The following is a 22,299-nucleotide window of genomic DNA, read 5'->3' as shown; positions in this document are numbered from 1 at the left end:
CAAAAAAAAAAAAATTGTGGAAGTGTATGAGGACACTTATTTGCTTCTCAACATGTGTGAATTAAACGTGTTGTTGTAACTGTCTAACCATTAAGGTCAAAGTTCACCGGTGCCTTTTTTGTAAGAGGGTATATGACCCAATTGGTTCCCGGATTAGGATCTTGTGCAACACTCTGGGTATTGCACGAGGTGCAGTTACTCTCATTCCTCTCACAAAAACTTTTTTCATTTTTTTATTTAAGGATTGGAATTAAAAGCTCATTTTTTTAATTTTTAATCTTAGCTGTTGAGAGCAATTGCATGCAATGCAATTCAGAGCTCAATTCCTAGTTCTCCTATTTCACAGGATTTGATTTCAATAGATAGGATGCCATTGGACCCATTGGTGGAGCGTGGAGGGCCACCTAGGTTTTAAAAAAACACTCAACGTGCGTTTGCTTGCAAATTATTTTGCGTTTACATTTTTTGCTAGATTCCACTGCACTATTTACGACCCAACCAAAAACGTGAAAAGCGCGCATAACCATGCACTCCTGGGTCCCACATGGCACTATTTATATTTAAAAATTATTTTACTATAGTGTTTTCAGTAATAAGTTTTCAATTTTTAGCAAAATAAGCAACATCTAAACAAACTCTTATTTCTCCATAGATTTTTTTTTTTCTTAAAAATGAAAAGCATATTTTAAGTTTCACTCATTGACTTTCCTTGAGAAAAAAATTCTAAATTTGCCACTCAGCTATCACCTATGTACAACACATCAAAGATACATCTCAGCCCACCTAAAAAAGTGAAACCTATTATAAGTGTATCTACCACAATAATATCGACCTCAACCATACTAACACCACCTCGGCACTACCTAGTCTACTACCATCAAATTGTCACTTTGCTAGTTGCTACTACACCGACTATATTGCCACCACGTTACCATAATGTTCCACCTAGAAAAGTGAAACCTAGCTATTCTAAGTGTATCTACCACAATAATCTCGACCTCAACCATACTGACACCACCTCGGCACTACCTAGTCTACTACCATCAAATTGTCACTTCGCTAGTTGCTACTACAACGACTATTTTGCCACCACGTTACCATAATGTTTTTGCAGTCAAATCACTTATTTTCTTATTGCCATTACAATCACCATGTCACCATTCCCCACCATTTTCATTATCATATTGATTACCATCACAACCAACATACCATTTCCGAGCATTAAGTTTACTTTTTCCTTCTTTTTCGTGGACAAAAAGCATTACGTTTACTTTTGTTAGTCATACTGCCACTATTATTATCTTCACCATCTATCACCATCACCACCACAATACAATTACAATCACTTCATAGTTCATACCACCACAACAACCTTGATACCATAACTAATGACATCGTATAACAACGTTATCTTCATGTAATTATCAGCAGAGTCTGCAACCTTAACAATTAGCAACACTATCATAGTTGTGTCACCATCACCATTGCCTTTGCCCATTCCTTATCATCTATATTTTGATACTGTTATCATTTCAAGTATCATCACCTTCATTAACACTAAATTCCCATTATCATATATTTCCAATACAAGCAGTAACAAGTACTAACATTATTGTTACCATCATCTCCATCCATCTCCAGCACCACTGTTATTTTCGCCTACTCCGCCTTGATCAAAATAATTGTATTCCACACCCCGCCCTACTATCATCTCTGATTGCCGATGTTTTTATACAGCCAATCTTCTAAGACAACCATGTTACTCCAATCACCGGTAATAGCATCATGTTTTCACCACCACCTCTATCAAGATCATATTTTTAACTATCAAATATATTCCTAACTTTCAATAATAAGAATGAAATGAAGATAATTACTTCTCTTCTGTTTTTCAAAACACAAATATAGAAGCAGCCAAACACAATCTGGTGCTATACTACATATAGTGTCACATCAACCATAACCTTTTTCATAATGGTCCTATGGAAGTGGAAGACAATCCTCCCCGATTAAAGGGCTTCCATGAATTAATTCAAGAATCCATTAAAGTGGGCTTTGTCTCGGGCTTGTTGAAATACAAGGCACTTGCATTTGGTGGGTCGTCTTTGAACGCACTGAATATTGAATACCATGTTTCCCTAATGGCTTTTAAGTCAACATGTGTCTCAATATGACTTGGTCGGTTTTGCTTAAGGAAAATAAAGAACATCTGATCTGTAAGGCCCAAAGAAAGAAAGCGGAAGGTTGCGGAGAGACAAAAATGTAATAACTCACAAGATCAAAGGGTTCAATTTGTACAATGATATAAATAATCATATATATACCTCAAAGCTTGTCAACTACAAACATCTATGAAATACAAATAGCCTAATGCACCTTTTCTCTTGGCTGCGGGTATTCCCTATAATTAACAGTAAGGCAACCCAATTTCTCCCCCTTCTTTTGTCCACTGTCCATCCCTTGTACTCTTTTGTTTATTAACAATATGTAAATCCGGCCGTCATAGCGCCCATTGCAACAAAGGTATGGATCCAATGTAGGTCTCTGGTTGCACAGCGGAATAGCAATGGCTTCCAGCCTTCCACTTCTCTAAATGAGTTAAGAGGCCAAAAACCACTAGGGCTTAGGACACAACTGGAAGGAACATAGGTTGGAGGGTTGTCATGAATTGCCCATTATGCCAACCGAGCTCTCATCAAGAGCAATATCAGCAGGATCTCCATTCCATGGCCTCCCTTCTCTCCATCGGAACTTGATCCTTAACTTCCCATTTGCGTCTACCCCCACCACTTGTCCCTTACTCGCATGTGTCTCCATTCCCCATCCCCAACGTGGGGTCACCAGCCCTTCTCTAATCCTCACCTTGTCCCCTACTTTGAATGGCCTAACCCGTTCCATCTCCGAAGCCTTGCAAAGCCACAGCCTGTCCAGGAAGCAAAATGCTACCCATAGCTCTCCATCTTCCATACGGTGCACCACCCCAAGGCTTGAATGTCTCACCTCTCCCCATTGGTGGATTGGGGTTGAAACTGACGCCTTAACCCTAACCCAGTCTCCAATGCGAAGCTCCTCTTCTTCTACTAGGTCTACTTCTGATGGGTCCAGCATCCAAGCTTTTGACCCAGCTGGAGTATATATTCTCAGCTTTCCATCAGCATCAATTGCAGATATAGTTCCAACACTTGCATGGCTGTGGCCTGACCACCCAAATCTCGGCTGCTTCACAGAGAGTTTAACGCGTACCTTTTGGCCAACCATGAGCCTTTCCACTCTTTGAAGATGGGAAGTAGGCCCAACCCACCTTTCTTGCTCCCCACAAAACCCAACATAAGTGGTTCCATTCCATTCATCTCCTTCATACCCAATACCTTGCACTACACCAACGCTACCTGGCCCAATGGATTTCCAATTACTTGCATTATCTATCAATCTCACCCATTCTCCCACTTCAAACATTTGCTCTATCTCAAGATCCGCAGGATCTCCTTTCCACAACCCTGACAAACCAAAGAGAGCGACCCTCACTTCACCATCAGCATGGACACTAGTTATAATTCCTCGAGAATTAGGCTGAGCCCCTCTCCAGCCCCACCTTGGCTCAACCAATCCAGACCGGAACCGAACATACTGCCCAACTTTAAAGCACGGAACCTTCTCAACATCAGTGTAATGAGTAATCCACTTCCCTTTACGGAAGCAGCAAGCCAACTCTAGATAACCAGTCTCTTGTACACTATGCACAATAGCTACACTTTCTTTTCCAATACTGTTCCAGTCATAACTTGGTCTAGTTCCCAGGCTTGGTTTTGAACGTACCCAATCACCAACTTCAAATCCAGAAAGTCGTTCTGCATCTCCAGGAGAAACTCTCCACAAGCTTTGTCGGCCAGTCACTCTCACCTACATAAAAATTACCAAAACTATTTATGATCCATAGCAATTTATTTGAAGAAAGAATTCCTTATTAACATAATTATTGCATGCATACAAACAAGATGTGCTTCTACATTAAGTCACCAATCACTGTGCATTAGGTGAAAGTGATGAATGGTTCCACTACAGCCTATAAGAAATAAAGCTTATGATAATGAAAAACACCATCATGCATTGCTTATTTTTTCAGGATATTGCCAGCATACTGAAAATTGATTGGTGTGGATGATCAGCAAGGAGTTATGAGCAGAGAACGGTATTGGATATGAATCACTCAGTCAAGACATCAAGTGCAAAGGTATGAAATAAGCATGCTTACATTCAAAGCCCCATCCATGTCAATTCTCGCAATTTTCCCAACTGTAGCAGCGGTTTCATTTGACCATCCAAGTCGTGGCTGAGTAACAGATGGCATCATGTGAATCTCTTGTCCTACTTCAAAAGGAGGCACCTTCTCCACATCTGTCACAGAGCAAGAAAAAGGCTTGCTTCTGAAGCAGAAGGCAACTCCCATATCACCATCCTCCTCCAAGCTATGAATTATCCCAATGCTGTTCCTTGTAATGTCCTCCCACCCATATTTTGGAGATGGTACTGAAGCTTTTACTCTAACCCAATCCCCAACCTGCTCTTGGAATCAATATTAAGACTTATGTTGGGTAGGAAATCAACTAACATCTACCATGGATATTTAAGATCATACATATAATAAGAATGAGTAGTCAGATATTACCTTAAAAGCTTCCACCTTTTCCATGTCAGAAGGATCAGCCTGCCATGGTATTGGTCGATCTGGTATTTCAATTATTAAGAGACCATCATTCTCTATCTCACTTATTCTTCCAACACTGTGATGTGTCTCACCCCCCCAAGCATATCTAGGTTCTGCAACAGATCGCTTGACACATACCCGGTCACCAATCTGTAAAATTATAATGAAGTAAGTGTTGAAAATATAAAAAAAATAAATGTCATTATGGGGAAAAGAAGTACAGACTGTTTCTATGCAACAGAAAAACCAATCTATCTCACTAACCCTGAAAGGGGAGACAGGCTCAACCTCCTCTGGTTCACAATGCCATGGATTTGGAAGATAGCACAATTCCAACAACAAACTACTATCTGGTCTGATACAATACACAATACCAATGCTCCCTGGTGTTACAGATCCTAAACCATGCTTTGCTGTTGTAAGAGTGGGGCGGATGCGAACCCAATCCCCAACCTTGAATTCTTCAACTCTTTCCATTTCTGCAGGATCAGCTTTCCATCCTCTTGATGCTCCAGGAAACCCAACACGCAGGATCCCATCATCATCTACACATAGTACAGTTCCAATACTGTCACGTGACTGCCCACGCCAACCAAACCTGATAATGACAAAATCAGCATCAGTTATTATTATGTGTTGTTAATTAAAAATCCAAACATACAGAGAATGATAGAGGAACATCAATCATATTAAATGATTATGCTTCAAAGGATGCATAACACAAAGGATTATAATGGATAGTGACTTGAACTTGATGAGACAAAGCCCTAAGAAAAATCTCCATGATTTATATCATTTTATTAAGATTGATACTGAAATTCAGTGATGACACTTTTGAAACAATAAACAAAAGGTTTCGGTAACATTAGAAATTTTTTTTTTTTTTTTGAGTAAATAATTTTTAAAGGGAATAAAGGGGCACAATGCACGTACACAGGAAGTAGAAGTGGGTATCTTTGTTGTGGAAGCATGATCCTAATTTTTTTTTTTTTTGATAAGTAAATGATCCTAAAATTCAAGACACAAAAGTTGTATTAAGGAGCACATATCTATTTATGTATATATGTACATACACACACTCAACACAACAAAGAGACACTAGCCTGTGGTGCAAATACAATGTCTATATAAAATCAAAAAGTAACAAACTTCATTAATAATTAACATTAGTTACATATGAAGGGAGAAAGAGAGAGCAAAAAAGGGTGTAATACCTGTTGATAGTTATTTTCTAGAGGGAGAAAAAGGCAATTGTTACAAGGGCAGAGACACAGTAGGCGAGCTAGATGCCAAGAAATTAATATTTTTTATTATACTATCATATCACTATAATATCTTTGAGTCTTAGTTATCAAATTCAGAGAGCAAACTCAGAAGGAGATTGTTTCTATTTTTAATATTTCATTGGTAGTGAGTTATAGAGAGAGAGAGAGAGAGATAGAGAGAGAGAGTGTGTGTATGTGTGTGTGTTCGCATCCTTTCTTTTTCCTTTTTTTTTTGGAGGGGGATATTAAAGGAAAGTTGAATCATATAGATTAGTCATCTTAGTTTCTTCTCAGTGCATCTCAAATTTTGCTTCTTTAAACTAACCATCTCTTCTTTTCTAGTCTGCCTAATCCCTCACAGGGTTCTTAAATCCTTGATTATTTTCTTTTTCAGTCATCTCTCTCTCAATCCTATTACAAGCTTTGGTCTATTAGTTTTAGGAAATTAAAAGCGTCTATAACATGCTGTCATATTTTTTATTGTTAAGTTAAACACATGCACCAAATGAATTTGAACCCACATCCTCACCTTGCTTCAGTATCTGTAAGAGGAGAAAGTTCCATTTGAGCCAGCACCTTTTGCTTTATTATATGTTGTTAATTCAATCAGTAAATGTAATGAATTTTGTTTATCTTCAAGCAATCAACTTGTCAAATAACTGAAACACAAAGAATTCACAGCCAAAGTGAACTTCTCAAGACACTGGAGCTCATTATCTGAAAACAATTGCTTTCAACTTACCAAGGAACCTCCACAAAGGTAGCTGATAAATAACACACATATTCAAGTCTTAGTCATCAAATTTGGATAGCTAACTCAGAAGGAAATTGTTTCTATTTTTATTTTAGAGCCAGCAGTGTTCTTTTCATTGGTAGTCAGTTTTATATATATACATATAGAGAGAGAGAGAGAGAGAGAGAGAGAGAGAGAGTTTGTGTGTGTGTGTGTTGGGGATCCCTTGGGGGGTAATACAAAGCTCACAAAGCCCTAGATTTCTGCCTCCAGCAAATTTCTTCCAACTAAGTTGTTTTTTCTAGCTCTCCACGAATACGATCCTTATCCCTACTTTCCTCTGCTGAGAGAACCCGGACATCTTCGATAACTTCCAACGCATTAAATGACTGGTATATGAAATTAGTATGCATAAACACCATAAAAACAAACTGTGAATGCTTTCAGCAAATTTATAGTTCATTACCATGAAGTAATAAAAAAATGGTAATGAATTTAAACTTCCAATTAGAGGTTTTACAGGATTTCTAAGATTATGGTTTCTTCAATAATGATCTTAACTTTATACTTCTATGTAAAGCACAAAAAAAACCAAGTTAAAACTTAAAACAGTTCTTCTTCTTCTTCTTTTTTGGTTTATGAGTTACAAGTGTCAGGTTCCTAGGATCATATGTAAACTTGATGTTGAGAAAGCCAACAATCATGTGAATTGGGAGGCTCTTCTGGATTTGTTGAATAGGATGGGCTTTGGGGTGAAGTGGTGTAAGTGGATTCGTACTTGTATATCCACAGTTCAGTTCTCTGTCTTGATTAATGGGTCTCCAGTTAATTTTTTTGGTAGTTCAAGGGGCTTAAGACAAAGGGATCCGCTATCTCTTATGCTGTTTTTGATTATGAAGGAGGTTTAGAGTAGCATGTTGAGAAGAGTAGAGGAAGTTGGCTTAATACATGGTTTTAAAGCTGAGGGTAGGAGGGGTGGTGGGGAATGTGTTTCACATCTATTGTTTGCAGATGATACTATTCTTTTTTTTTATGCAAATGTGGAGCAAATTCTTCATATTCGATTGTTGTTACTTTGTTTTTAGGTTGTGACAAGTTTGAAGGTCAGTGTGCAGAAGAGTGAAATGGTTCCAATAGGGGAGGTAAATGATGTGCATGCCTTGGCTGAAATTTTGGGTTGCAGAGTTGGAACTTTACCCATGTCTTATCTTGGCATGCCATTGGGGGCTTTGCATAACTCTCTTTCAATTTGGAATCCTATCTTGGAAAAAATTGAGCGGAAGTTGGCCGGGTGGAAGAAGTTATTTTTGTCCAAGGGGGTAGATTGACATTACTTAAGAGTGCATTGTCTAGTCTTCCTGCCTATTTTTTATTGCTATTCACCATTCCTACTTATGTGGCTAATAGAATTGAAAAATTGCATAGGAATTTTCTATGGAGTGATAGCAAGACTCATTTGGTAGGATGGGATAAAGTTTGTGCGCTCATAGCCAATAGTGGTTTAGGTATAAGGAAACTCAGGTTATGTTTGGTAACAATTTTTGTAATCTATTTTCAAAAACTTGTTTTTTGGAATATAAAGAAAAAAACAATTATATTGTATTTTTGAAATAAAAAACATATTTGTTAATTGAAATTAAAAAGATAGTGTTTTGAAAAAAAAAAATACTAAAATATGTTATTATTAGGATTTGAACTCTAATGCTAACTCATTAAATAAAATAGATTCATTTAAATGCGTGTTTTCATTAACTTTTGAAAATTAGAAACTGAAAACAGTCTTTTACATGTTTTCAATTTCCTTCACAAATTGAGTTTTGAGAACAATTTTTGTTTTCTATCCATTTTGGGTTGCCAAATAAGTTTTTTAGTCTCAAAAATAGGGAAAAAAAATTGGAAACAGAAAATAAGGGGAAAAAACAGTTTCCAAACATACCCTTACTACTTTCAATAAAGCATTATTGGAGAAATGGTTGTGGCAGTTTGGGAAGGAGGAGAATCAGCTCTAGAGGAGGGTGGTAGCTTCAAAATTAGGGAAGAGTTGGGGGGGGGGGGGGGGGGGGGGCCTTCTAAGTTAGGGGAATTTATGGGTGTGGTTTATGGAGAGGTATGAGCTGGGAGAAGGAGAATTTTAGCAAAAATGCTCAGTTTGTCGTTGGGTTAGAGAATAGAGTGAGATTTTGGCAAGATGGGTGGTATGGGGATCAACATTTTCAAGTGGCTTTCTCAAGGCTGTATGGTATTGCTATTGACAAGGACGCCTCTATAGAAGCTTCTTTGTCAAGGCAAGGGGTGGAGGATAGAAGAATCTGGGATGTTTGTTTTATTCGGGAATTTAATGATTGGGAGATGGATGAAAGGCTGCATTTTCTTCGTATCTTGGGAGTCAATACTCCTTCAATGTATGTTGGAGACCAGTAGAGATGGAAGTTAAAGCCTAATGGGAATTTTGACATCCAGTCATATTATAGCAAGTTGCGGGATGCTCCCTCAGGTGTCTTCCCTTGGAAAGGTATATGGAGAGTTAAGGTCCCTAGACATGTTTCTTTCTTTGTTTGGTGTGTAGCTTGGAATAAGATCCTAACGAGTGATAACCTGAGATTGAGGGGCTTGGATTTTGTGGACTGGTGCATTATGCATAGTAGCCTTTCGTACATATGTCATTCTTATTTATCAAAAAAAGTGTCTAAATCAATCATTTAACATACAAAACAAACCATAAATGCTGACTTCAACCAGTAAAAGTATAACTTGCAAATTTTTTTTTTTATAAGTATCAATCTTTATCAAAACAGCAAAAACTTCCAAGCATACGGGGGTATACAAAGAAAAACCAACATCAACATTTCCAAGAGCAAAGCTCTGACAAATCAAAGAAAGAATAACAAGAGAAAGCTGAAACAGCTCCAACCCCATTCCAGCAAACAAAAAAAGAAAAAGGATTTAAGCTCAACATTCCTCTCCCTCCAAATGCACCACATTAAGTAATGTGACACAATCTTCCAAATTGCAGCATAGCAACTTGAAATTTATATTTGATAAGTGAAAAGTTTAGCTTGCAATTAATGGTGCATTAGACTTAAAAAGAAAAATATTAATCTAGGCTCCACAGATGAATATCATCTGATGATAAGCTCTTGAATTTTGACCCTACAAGTATCATTTTTCCTTTCTGATTACATGTTGCGCACATGGTAAATTCAAACTGTTAAGGAACCAAAATGATTTGACATTCTGATGATACAATAGCCTAATCTAAGGAATTATATATTGATACTAAACAAATAATTTCCAGCCCAAGCATGAGGAAAATACAATATCAACCTAAACCATTTACTAAGTTAACTCAAAAGCTATAAATTAGCAATTGTGCAAGATCAAACCTGGGTTCTTTGACATCTGGTTTCAGCATGACATGTTGTCCCCTGTCTAATGGAATCACTTTTATAACTTCATTTGCTAAAACACGAGCCTCTCCAGAACAAAAGGAAACAATGAGATGGTCTTTGTCTGGGACATTTTGCACAAAGCCCACACTTTTGTGCTTTGCACCTTGCCACCCATATGTTGGAGTTGTGATGCTTCTTCTAAATTTAACCCAGTCTCCCACTTCAAATCTAAAGACAATAGAAAATAAATTTATTTTAGTAGCAGAAACCAGTTTGAGTTGCAACAATTTCAAAACAGAACTATATGGTTGAATTTCTTCTGACATTGTACGAGACAGATGAAGTCCCCTATTTATGAGTGCCTCCATCAGATCTTCAGAAATCCATTCACGGGGAAGAGCATCCAAAAAGTCTCTTAGTGTTTTACCACTGTCACCAAACATAAACATAAATCTCAGTAATGTTGTAGAGTTCAAATCTGTGTACTATTACATTGTAAAGCTCCCAATCAGCATTAAAAAACCATAGAACCATAAGTTTTAAGGCTAAATAAGTACATAAATTTGAAAGATAAGAAAGCTTTGAGAATGTAAGTAAATCCCCGTGAAGAAGCAAATCCACGTGAAGTAAACAGCTACTTGCCTGTGGTTTCTAACTTCAACAGCAGCATTTGGATTTCTGAGCATATCAATGAGCCATTCAAGATTTTCACGTATCATTTTTGCTGCATCTGCTGCTATGTGGAATGCATTGTCACCTTCATCATCCTGATAAATGATGAGCAAAGAAACTATAAATTAGTGGACCACAAAAGAAAATTTCGCTTGGAAGCACCAGCAATAGGATGGGATGAAATCATCATGCATTTCATAGTAACCTACAGTGAGTAAGAATAAATATGTCCCAATGAAATCAGCGCTGGATGGAAGGATTGGTGCAAGCAAAACAATATAAAAAATTAGTCTAGTATGTTGCAGTGATAGTCTGATAGATACCAATTCTCTTGAAGAAAAATATTGACTCAGATATGATTTTGAGTTAGACATCCACAATGTACCAATAAAAATTCATAAGTTTGAAGAAAGACCTGCAAATTACAGTTTGCCCCTGCAGATAACAGCAATCCAACACATGACTTTGCCCCTCTGGCCAATGCTACATGAAGAGGAATTGTATTGTGCACATTTCGGATGTTCACATCAACTCCAGCCTCAAGAATGATCTATTCAACATTTCAAAAACAAAAGTAGGTTAATTGAACGTTAGAAAAAACAAACAAGAACTTCCAAGGTTCATGTGCACAATTGCACAAAAACCATATGACTTACCAACAATAACAACAAAGTCTTAGTCCCAAAACCTTGGGGTTGGCTATATGACTTACCAACAATGTAAAAATAAATAAAAATGGTTAGCTACCTGTATAAAGTATTAGGGAAGCTACTTTGCTTACCTTGACCAACTCAACATCATTAGCCATTGCAGCTGTATGCAAAGCTGTCCGTCCATGTTGAGCATCTTGGGCTGTTGGATCTGCTCCAGCAGCAAGCAATGTTTGCACCAGTTCTCTTCCCTCTAAAAGCAGCAAAATGAGCAATTAGAAGAAACCATAATAAGAAGTCAAATACTTAAAGTTTAAGAAATCGATAACAAGGAAAAGAAATAGTTCGGTGAAATCAATTTCCAATTAATACTCCGGGAAAAAAGGGCGGGGGGAGGAGAGGAGAGCAAACATGCAAGCAGATAAACAAATTTTTTGGTCATTGTTCTCTAATATGATCCCATTGAGAAATGCTGATATATCAAGAAATTCACAGGAAAAATTCGTATTAATATATGCAAGCCATCTAAGCTTAATTTGATAAGACTATGATTGGCTTCGAAGTGCTTAAATTTTTTTTGATTGGAAAGTTTACATGGCTAAGCAATAGGCAAAGCTAAACCCTTTTTTTTTTAAATCTGGTTTGCATCAATGGTAAATAGCATGACTTCTTGAGAATCTCTTCTAATAATGAGCATAAGATCCACTAGGAGAGGGAGATATAAGCTTCATGATAGCTAGATTTTTTTTAATCATCAATTTATACTTACACCTTTTAAACTTTTAATTATTCCTATCCCTCGTAAAATTAATTAACATAAAACTATCCATGGGTTAGTTCTCTCCTTTGTAAGAGTATTATCTCACACAGGCCACAGCTATGATAGAGTTGAAAAATGACTTCATAACCATGATTAAGTCCAAAATAGTCACAATAATTCTTTTGGGTGGATTTCACTGCAACACGAATAACATGGCCACTTCCACCTTTGGATTTTATTGGTTGCTCAGATGATCAGATTGTCTCTGTTGCCATGATGACTTTGCCCCCAACATAAGACGAGTCCCCCATGGATTTTCTCAGTTGCCATGGGGGCTTTGCCAGACCCAATATAAAATGAGGTCCCCTTGGATTTTCTCAGTTTCCCAGCACTGATGATCAGAGGTAAGGTGAGGGGTTGCGTCTCCGTTGCAATAGTGACTTTGCTTGGTTCCCCCAACATATAATAAACCATCCCCCCTCCCACCAGCCACCCCCCTGATTGTCCTAGGTTGGAGAGACATAAAGTAATTAGTAGTAACTAGGCTGGAGATACTGAGAAGTGTTGGTTCAGAGTTCCATCATAAAAATAGAAGTGTGGGCATGGAGATACAGAGAAGTGCTAGTTCCAAGTTCAATCAAAGCAATCATCGAAGTTTATTCCATACTTCTTCATTTATTGTCATTAATTATTGCTACAGGCCAACATGTCGTTCCAAAAAAATCCTGTTTTGTTTGCCCCTCTTCTCTTCTACCTATTATAGTAGTAGTACTTTTGTTTTTTGGGGAGAAAGAGAGAGAAGGTTTTTTTGGTTGAGTGGGGGGGGCTCAAACAAGACCCATTCTACTCTTCCTACTTTTGGTCCTGGCCCATCCATTTCTAAAGTCCAATTCTCTTGTGCCATAAATAATTTACAATCTATAATGTTTACACAATTAGGACATACATTATATCTGACATTTACAAAAATACAGTAGTCAAATCAGCACTCAACAAAAGTTGCAGGCTGCATTTCAACATAATTAACATTCAAATGTTCTTCAGGGGGAAAAAATCACATATTTAAATGCCACAAATTGTGCTCCAAATCATCCCTAAGCCATTTTTTAATCCTGGTTGATAAAAGTTCTTAGAAATAAAACATAAAATTTCTTAGAAATAAAACAAACTACATTTATACCCACATTTTACTTTCAAGAACTTAGTATTTTCTTTTTCAAGCTATTTCATCACTTAAAAAGTACTTTCATATCTATATCAAACAGACATTTCTAAGTTCTAGCATTACCAAATTCATGATCTTTCTTTACAGCAGCTGCCATACAAAGTGCAGTGCCAACTGGGCTTGGTATATCAATTGCATCAGCAATCTCTTCCACGGTTGCAACTTCCACCCACCTTTTGACGACTGTCACATTCCATGTTGCGACACACAAATGCAATGGTCTGTAGCATTCGGAGCATATTAATGCACAATCATAACTTTTAGGAAAAAATATGCATAAATCTCATAAAAAAATACTCAGCATTAACATAACAGCATTAAATATATCAAAAGGCAAAAGGCCACACAAAAACCAAGCTGAAATTTAATTAAAAATAGAGAATAAAAATGAATTAAATTTTAATTAAATTAAATTAAATAAACCCTCCTAGAATTACTGTTAAGAATTCCACATTATTGCTAAAACTGAAAGCAAATGCTACTAAGCGCATAATCTGACATCCAACCTACGGAAATACGGCCTTGGTTTGATTCATAAGAGGCAAGATAAACTAATCAATGATTCCCCAAGCAGAAGCTTCCAGTTTAAAAGAAAGTGGGAACAAATGAATTTTATACAACTCCGGTTATTAAAACCAAGTAAAAACCAGCACTGGCTTACTTGGGTAAGAGCCTCCTAATGAGCACTGAAATAGTAAATCCATCTAATTTCAGTGATTCAATTACAAAAGAGACAGAGAATGTGATTTCCAAAACAGCTGCAGCAGTCAGCTATCTGCAAACAGAGCAAGAAGGCTACAAATTATTTTGCTTGTGATTCCAATCCAAAATTTAAGCTACTGAACTCTAGCTCAAATGGCACATCTTTCCCTTTGTAAGAGCATGGTGGAGGGTGAGGTTGTGGGTTCAAGACCCAACATGTGCATCTAATTACCAAAAAAATTGGGAGGAATAGAATTTTTACAAAGTGTACAGGACAAATGGAGTATATCTGCTAAATATCCAAAAGTTAACCAACAGGATCAAGAAAACTAGAGGTAAAAGTGAAGTTGCCCATTAGTAAGATGTGGATTAGCTAAAATCTAACTTCACTATTGTGGGGTTTATCTTCCAATGGCCCATGCGTCCAAAATATAGAATGATGAAACTTAAAAGTTAGCTAAGGAACTGGATGACTTCCTCCATGTCAAGGTATCATTCTCCCAGGTGACATAAAGTCCATGGCAACCATAATGAGTAGAATGGATATTCTCAAAGATAGCAGTTCTACTTCTCCCTATAAATTCTCCAGGTTTAAAATAACCCAATTGTCCCCCTTGAGGCCAGCTATTGAAGGTTTTGCGTCTGCTCCCCCTATTATAAAACCAATCCCTTTTCTCTCCTAACCTAACATGGCAGCTCCCCACCATGGGGCTTTCTATCAGCTTCACAGTGATTCTGTAAAGCTTCCACATAATTTTGTACAGATTTAATGTCTACAGGACTTAAATATTCTTTCTTTGAAATAGAGGAAATAAGGAAATTAGCAGTCAACTGCATGTGAAAATGTATGCAGCTAAGTGTTATGTGCATGGACAAACAATTTTCATCCTGATCTTTTTGTCTGTGTATTCAGTCTGAGCAAAGTAACAAGCAACCTCCAACATAAAACAAAGCAGGAAATCTTCCCAAAGTCTCAGTAAATGTATCATAAAGCCAGAGTCATTACCAGGGAAAAGAACAGCAACATGCACCAAAATAACCTTAGCAACTACAATCCCCTAGAATCAAATATGACCACCCATGGCAAAAAGAATAAAGCATAATAGAAAAAATAATGTGTGGTTATTCATAGATCATAGTGCACAAAATAGTCACAAAAACATCAAAACCAATAAATGAGATTATAGCACACGCGCACGCACACACACGCACATATAAGCAAACCTATGGAAAATATTAATTAAACAGAATAGATCTGAAACCCGTTTAGAGGAAGGCTTTTAATCTGATCTCTTTAGGCATGACAAGATGCTATTTATTCTCTTTTATACGAGAATTAATATCATGATGAGTTCATATTTGTCCATATAAATAAATATATATATATATATATATATGCAAATCCAATAATTTCATTATACAGAACAAGTAGGTCATGATTTTGAAAGTAAATCAAATATCAGCTCATTTGCCATTTCCAAAAAAAATTTAAATAATTTGTGTTTTCATTCCAATACCATCCCTTTTTCCCCTACATATAAAAGAAAAGGAAAGCTGACTTTTTAATCTTCCTTTTCAACCATTCGAAGTAAAAGAAAAGCTAATAATTTGTACTTACGTCAAATTTTTTGAATTCAAAACAGCCATTGATCTACAGCCTCCATTTTCCAATATGACCAGAGCACAGTCGGAATATTTCTTGGCAACAGCTCTGTGTAGCACAGATTCACCTTCATCATCCACTGCATTAGGATCGGCTCCAGCCAAAAGTAACTCCTGTAATTAATTGACATGTGAAACAGTAGAAACTTAAAGATCAGGAAGAAGCAAAAATGAATAACAATAATATGTATCCCATAAATTGAAGGCCTACACGCATGCAGTCGGGTTGACCATGGTAGGCACAAACATGAGCAACAGATGGACCAAAGCCTTCCCTCAACCTAGATCTCACATTAGCACCTCTTCTAATGAGAGCACGAACACATTCTGGTGATCCAGCTGCTAACGCAAAAACAAGTGGAGGATCCCCATCTTTATCCAAAACATCCACATTCGCCTCTCTGCACTCTAAAATAGCCTCAACAAGTTCTGCACTACCACGTCTACAAGCCACGTGGAGAGCAGTTTGACCCTCAGCATTTTGAGCTTCTAATAGTGAAAAGATTGAGCTGCTGATTTTTCCTGACGCAGCCTTTATAAGTAAGTCTCTGCATAGGAAAAAAGGGCATAAAGAGAATAACATACAAAGGCTAAGGTTATTCTAGAGGAGCTAGCTCAAGCAGATCAGTATCAAAGTGAACTAACCTAACACCACTCACATCACCTGCGGACATAAGTTGATGCAAATGGTTGGAGTAATCTTGAAAACCTTCTGGATCTGATACAGGAGATGGTTCTGTCGGAAGTCCAGAGATTTTAGCAAAGTCGCTGCACTCAGTTACAAAATGTAAATTTACATAAGACAATTAACACAAAATAAAATTCAGGCTAATCATATCAATCTCTCTCAAACACATGCCCAAATGCACATGGCAGGAAACCAATATCCAAGCATTAACTTTTATCTCAGTTCTTATCCAATGGCCCAAGCAAGTTCAATTATCCACTAACAATTAAACAGACATGAGATAAGAAAATGCCACAATCAATATTTCAAATTCCTTACTTATCAGGGCTTGCAGGGGGGCTGCGTGGTATCTCTTTCAAATGACGGAGGAAAGTCGCTAACATTGCATTAAAAGTTGGTCTTTTTGATGCCTTGAACTGCAGGCATTCACCAATCATTTTCCACAATTCTCCTGGTATACCAACACCTACTACACTTGCATACTGTGGGGGCAGTTTTCGAGCCTTGACCACAGCCCGATAGATTTCCTCTGCACTTAAACCAGCCCACCTGCAGAAAGAATAGCAACTTGTAAGCAAAAACATCATGCATAGGAGAAGAAAAGAAGAAATTTAAAGTAAAGAATATATTGTTTCACATACGGGATGGAACCAGTGCACATTTCTACCAATGTGCAACCAAAACTCCACGCATCTGACTCTGCAGATATACCTATTGCATCATCCCAGAACAGATTCAATGACTTTTTTACCGGTTCCCATGCCTCTGGAGCTGCATAATTTGGGCTGAGCATTGTGCACTCCATACATGAATGAATTTTTAAGGAATCACCCTCTGATCGAGCTTTCCGACAGGAAGGTTTCTTCAGAATGCCAGCAAGTCCATAGTCAGAAACCACTGCACGACCACTTGCATCCAAAAGAAGATTGGATGGTTTTAGATTCATACAAACAACACCTGCCGCGTGTAGTTCAGCCACCCCTCGTGCAATGTCAGCCCCATATCTACAGTTGGCAACCACTCACCATGTCACGACAAGAGATGTAGACAGATAATAATTACCAATCTTAACTTAAAGAATCAAAATGTTCTGGCACAACAGCTGGAACACAATTAAGTCTTTAATAATATCATGAACACTATTTAAATAGTTACCCCAATCAAATATCAACTTGCAAAAATAGAATGGATAAACATCTGGATTAAGTATAATCAATTCATAAATTAAAATTTTGTGGAAATAGCAAAAATGCCAAATACATTGAAAAACTATTTTTGGCAGCTAGTGACAAACCCAGTAGATATCTTGCAATTGCCAATGAAAGTATATATATTCAAGTCTTCTATACCATTTCTAGTAGTCTAAAATTTAGCGATTGACATCAGCATTTGCACAATGAGTTCTGAAAAATGACATACTTCCCTCCCAAATATGGGATTGAAGTAAGCTGCCACTTTGCATAAAAAGAACTCCTTTATACTAGAAGCTGTCCCATGAATATCTTTAACCAAAGAAACCCATATTAACTGGAAGTTTTTCTATTAATATCTAGTGATTTGCGGGATTTGGAGATCTTTCCAGAACAAACTAACACTCCTCAAAATCATTAACACATTCTAACCGTTTGATTTCTGGCTGCTTGTTTGCTAATTTAGGCAGTAAAAATATCTGCAAATTTCACCAATTTAAATTCATATAACAGGTACTACTGCAAACCAAAGCCTACTTAACACCATAAAGTTGGTCTTAAATGGTATTGGATTGATGTTCGCAAAGAAGGGAGAAAAACTGAAATTTAAATTTTTTTAATTCATAGAAATAATCAAATTCAGGTGTCTGATATGCTTTATTTACAACCACATTCAAATTTTATCTCTGGTGGCAATAATCAAGTATTATAGCAAGCTGATAGCTATAAAAATAAAAAATAAAAAAGGGTAATACAAACTTGAACATGATGAGCATCACCTTGTGAAACACATGGAACTTGAACAGATCTTAAGCATTCCATTAAAATTTTTTTTTTTTTTATAAATTAACACAATCAGAAATTTAGCATGCAAGGAAGAAAAGTAGTATATCTCTTGACAGCTATGCCAGACCATAAACTCTATCAGTCTTGCTAATGGAGAAATTTGAAGTATGTTTTCTTAGAAAAGTGCTTCTAAACTGTTTAGGCACCCAATGAAATCTAAGGTTCCCAAAAGATCTTTTTACTTTTCTCAGTAAAAATATGAACTTTTCCAATGCTGCAGTCAATAAGGTTGGGACTTGCAAAATGAATTCAGGGACATACATTCACAACATCGCTCTCTATCTCTACACCTCCACTTTTTTAATGAAAATATGTACTTTTCCAATGCTTCAGCCAATTAAATTTGGGACTTGCAAAATGAATTCAGGGACATATATTAACAACATTGCTCTGTCTCCACAACCTCCATTTTCCTTTCCCTCTCAAATATGAGATTAAGGCAAGCCTCACTCTACGCCAAAAAGGGAATGAAAAGAAAAAAGCTTCTGCCTTACAACTCTTCTCAAGCAGCCATCCTATGAACCTTAAAGAGTTTAAAGAGAATTTGAATCTTGAAAGTTTACAATCTCAAGCAGCTATCCTTCTCTTTGTTTTTTCTTCTTGTATTTTCTGGGTTGCTCTGTGTTTTTCAAGCATAGAGTAGCCGTTCGTATATACATAATTCTTACTTATCAAAAAAAAGGTTGATTTTTGTTACACTAGAAAAAAAATTAATATCACTGACATGCCCTATTGAATGTCTCCTAACATTTTTATTTGTCCAACAATGCTCATCCAAACTAGAAAAGTAATTTAGTACCCTCACATTCTACAATAAGCCTTAGTGACAATACCAACATTCTTAGAACACTTCCATCCCCACATTTTAGGGTAAAAGTAGGAGACCACGCTGGGGGGGTGGCGGAGGAAGAAGCAAGACATAATGGGAAGACTGAAATAGATGATATGTGAAGTGACATGTTAAAATTTCTTAAAGGATTTTAAAGAGGGGAGCCTTTTTTTTATTTTTCAAAAATGGTGTCTTCTAAATTTGGTGGGTTGGGGCCTTGTTTCCTAATTGGTCACAGCATTTGCATTGAGCAGCAACTAAGACTAATAGAGAGAATTTGTTGTAGTGTTGAGGTCAAATTCTCTATTTGATACATCACAATTCACACTTGTACATTGATGCATACATCATTTGACTCAGTATCTTTACATTGCACATATTCATAAAATACTCCAACATACACAGTATAATTTAGCAATATCTATAAGAAAACTTTGTAACCCACACTTGTCACAGATCCCAATCAAACACTAGATAAGTGTTTTACACAGTCAAACAAACACATACTGAATCATGTTGTCAGCAAACACAGAAATCCTTTTCTCCTTTTAAGGTTAAATACGAAAAATTCCTAAAACTTTTTTTTGGTGTTCATACTCACTTTTGCAAACACAACCACACCCATCTGGATTACCTCGTGTATACACATTACACTAATTGCAATAAAACTACACACTTTTCCGTCCACTGAAATTCCCAATGTGCAATCACTTATAAAACTTGCCTGACTAATCCAAAGCAAGTCTAATCCAACATCAAAATTCAATCTTTTAGTCCCTAAATCCAAATTGTTCACTAACCCACAAGAATTCCATCCGCCAATTCACCATTTTGAGCCAAATTTTTCATAAAAACCCACTAAGCAAATTATACAAAAACCTTTTTTTTCTCTAACAAAAATTTAAGACAACCAACCAACCAAAAAAAAAAAAAAAAACACAAAACCTTAGGATTTGCTCCAATGTAAGCCTTCCCTCGTTGCGCTGCATCTCGGACTGAACAGAACCGCAACACTTGTCCATCACAAGACACAAGCTCCTTTCCATCCTCATTGCCCCATGAAAAGTGCACACATTTCTACACCACATGGAGGCCCGCCGCAGGTTCTCCAGCTGCCCCAGCACCCAATCCACATCCGTCTCCTCCGGCACCCCCACCTTCTTCGCTGCCACGCGATGCCGACACCGCCCTCCCCCGCTGCCAATCACCGCCGCCCACATTTCCACCCCGGCCCGCCTACTCTCCCCTATCCGCCGCACCAATCTCAAGTCCTGGTGCACCCCAACCTCAATCACCGGACCACACCCGCCGCCGCCGCCACCACCACCCGCCGCAGCCGCCGACGAGCTCGACGCAAGCGACCCGCGACTACACCGCCGGTGGTACTCCACTTCGTCTCCGTCGTCGTCGCCGTCGCCGTCCTCGTCCTCGTCGTCGGTGTAGTCGCAGTCCAAATTCGCAGCCGAAGACGGAATCGGACCGGAGGAGCCGAGGAGAGCCAAGACGGCGTAGTTCTTCTTCAGGGCCTGAACGGAGTTCCCAACGACGGACACGTGGCGACACCGCGGACACGGGAGCGTCGTGTCCGGACACGCCAGGAACATCTTGGACAGACACTCCTTGCAGAAGCCGTGTCCGCATTGGAGCAATAGCGGGACTCTCTCCTCCTCGTTGTACCGCGTTTGGCACACCGAGCAGCACGGTACCTTCATTCCTTAATAATCACAGAGAGACAGAGAGACAGAGAGAGAGAGAGTTTGTAAATTATTTGAGCTTAGAAGATCTTAAGAGAGAGGAGGAAATGGTAGATCCATAAATGAAATAAGGAGAGAAATGAAAGGGGAGTTGGATCAGTTGAGCTGATAAAGAAATAAATCTAGAGAGAGAAAGTGAAGAGGGTTTTAGAGAGAGAGAGAGAGAAATGAGGGTAGAATAGAAGAAAGAAGTAAAGAGTAGAGAAAGATCAGTGGAGAGATTGTGAGGTGATTTGTTTTTGTTTTTTCTACTTTTGCTGTTTTGGGTTTCTTTGCCTTTTCTTTCGGTTTCTAAAAAGTGGGCTTATAGTTAAGTTCGGCTTTGCCGAAACTTGGAAGTGTTTATACATGAGTCCACATTGTTTTACAACTCACAAACCCGTTTCTTAAGGCTCAAGTGCTTTTTCTTTTTTCTTTTTTAACCAAAAAAAAAAAAAAAACACTTTTTAGTTTGTGTTTTGTAATGGGTTTTTGGTTTTGGAAGTGTTAAAAGGATTAGGTGTTGTGCATGGGCTATATTTGGCAAGAGGAAAGAGGGCCTTTTGTTTTTTCAATCTAAGCCGTCCATATGGACTAACTTGAATGGGGGTGTTGTGTGAAAAGATTCTAAAGTAATGTTTCTTTTTGACATGAATTACAAGTAACTTCTTGATTGGATGATTATCTAACTTTTTTGTAATATTGTAAAAGGAGATTAGACAATGTTGTTGCCTTGGAAACTTCTTTAATTGAATGTTTCATTGTTGTTGTAAGGTCATCCTAAACAATCAAAGAGTATAAATTAGACCATACATATTACTAAACTTTTATAAGACTTTTGGCAATCTCATTCAAATTTAACAAAATTATTATTATTCTATTGAATTGAATGTTTTATTATTAGTTTAAGGTCATCCTAGACAATCAAAGAGGAAAGAGTATTCTCTAATGTTGTTTTTTACTCATCCAAACCTTTTTTTTTAATTGGATTCAATGCATGTTTGGTATAGTTTGAATTTTAGCTTCGCGATTGAGTTGTTTAAAAAAATATAAGTAGAAAAAATAATTTAGAAAGATGTACTTTGTAAAAAAAAAATGTAGTTTCTAATTGTTAAAACAAATTTTTTGCCTAATGAATACATTCTGTTGTTTGATTTATTAATTTGTAGATGTTTTTAATCATTTTGATGCACTTATATCATCTTATAAAAATATAATAATAATTAAAAAGTCATTAATTTGTCAATGTT

General features: G+C 37.3%; 1 protein-coding gene across 1 annotated transcript; it reads right to left on the bottom strand.

The window, feature by feature from the left end:
• Window positions 1-2,232: 2,232 nt before the first annotated feature.
• Window positions 2,233-21,293, bottom strand: LOC142615103 (E3 ubiquitin-protein ligase KEG). The gene is made up of 16 exons (XM_075787798.1): window positions 20,262-21,293; window positions 17,093-17,455; window positions 16,770-17,000; window positions 16,409-16,531; window positions 15,975-16,311; window positions 15,720-15,877; window positions 13,463-13,620; window positions 11,546-11,667; window positions 11,180-11,314; window positions 10,735-10,859; window positions 10,417-10,521; window positions 10,087-10,320; window positions 4,970-5,303; window positions 4,667-4,855; window positions 4,253-4,558; window positions 2,233-3,900 (listed from the first exon to the last, which is right to left on the bottom strand). Exons 1-16 carry the CDS (start codon window positions 21,026-21,028, stop codon window positions 2,662-2,664), a joined length of 4,926 nt encoding a protein of 1,641 aa, XP_075643913.1. The 5' UTR covers window positions 21,029-21,293; the 3' UTR covers window positions 2,233-2,661.
• Window positions 21,294-22,299: the final 1,006 nt, after the last annotated feature.

The sequence above is a fragment of the Castanea sativa genome, chromosome 11 (genome assembly GCF_040712315.1).
Source record: "Castanea sativa cultivar Marrone di Chiusa Pesio chromosome 11, ASM4071231v1".
Lineage (NCBI taxonomy): Eukaryota > Viridiplantae > Streptophyta > Magnoliopsida > Fagales > Fagaceae > Castanea > Castanea sativa.
Note: the sequence above shows the minus strand (reverse complement) of the source record. Positions and strands in the feature narration are given on the sequence as shown.

Coding starts and splice junctions, on each gene's coding strand:
- LOC142615103 (XM_075787798.1), bottom strand. CDS start 21,028: ATGAAGGTACCGTGCTGCTCGGTGTGCCAAACGCGGTACAACGAGGAG. Junction 11,315..11,545: donor ATGATGTTGAGTTGGTCAAG/GTAAGCAAAGTA, acceptor AATGTTGAATAG/ATCATTCTTGAGGCTGGAGT. Junction 4,559..4,666: donor AAAAGGTGGAAGCTTTTAAG/GTAATATCTGAC, acceptor TTCCAAGAGCAG/GTTGGGGATTGGGTTAGAGT.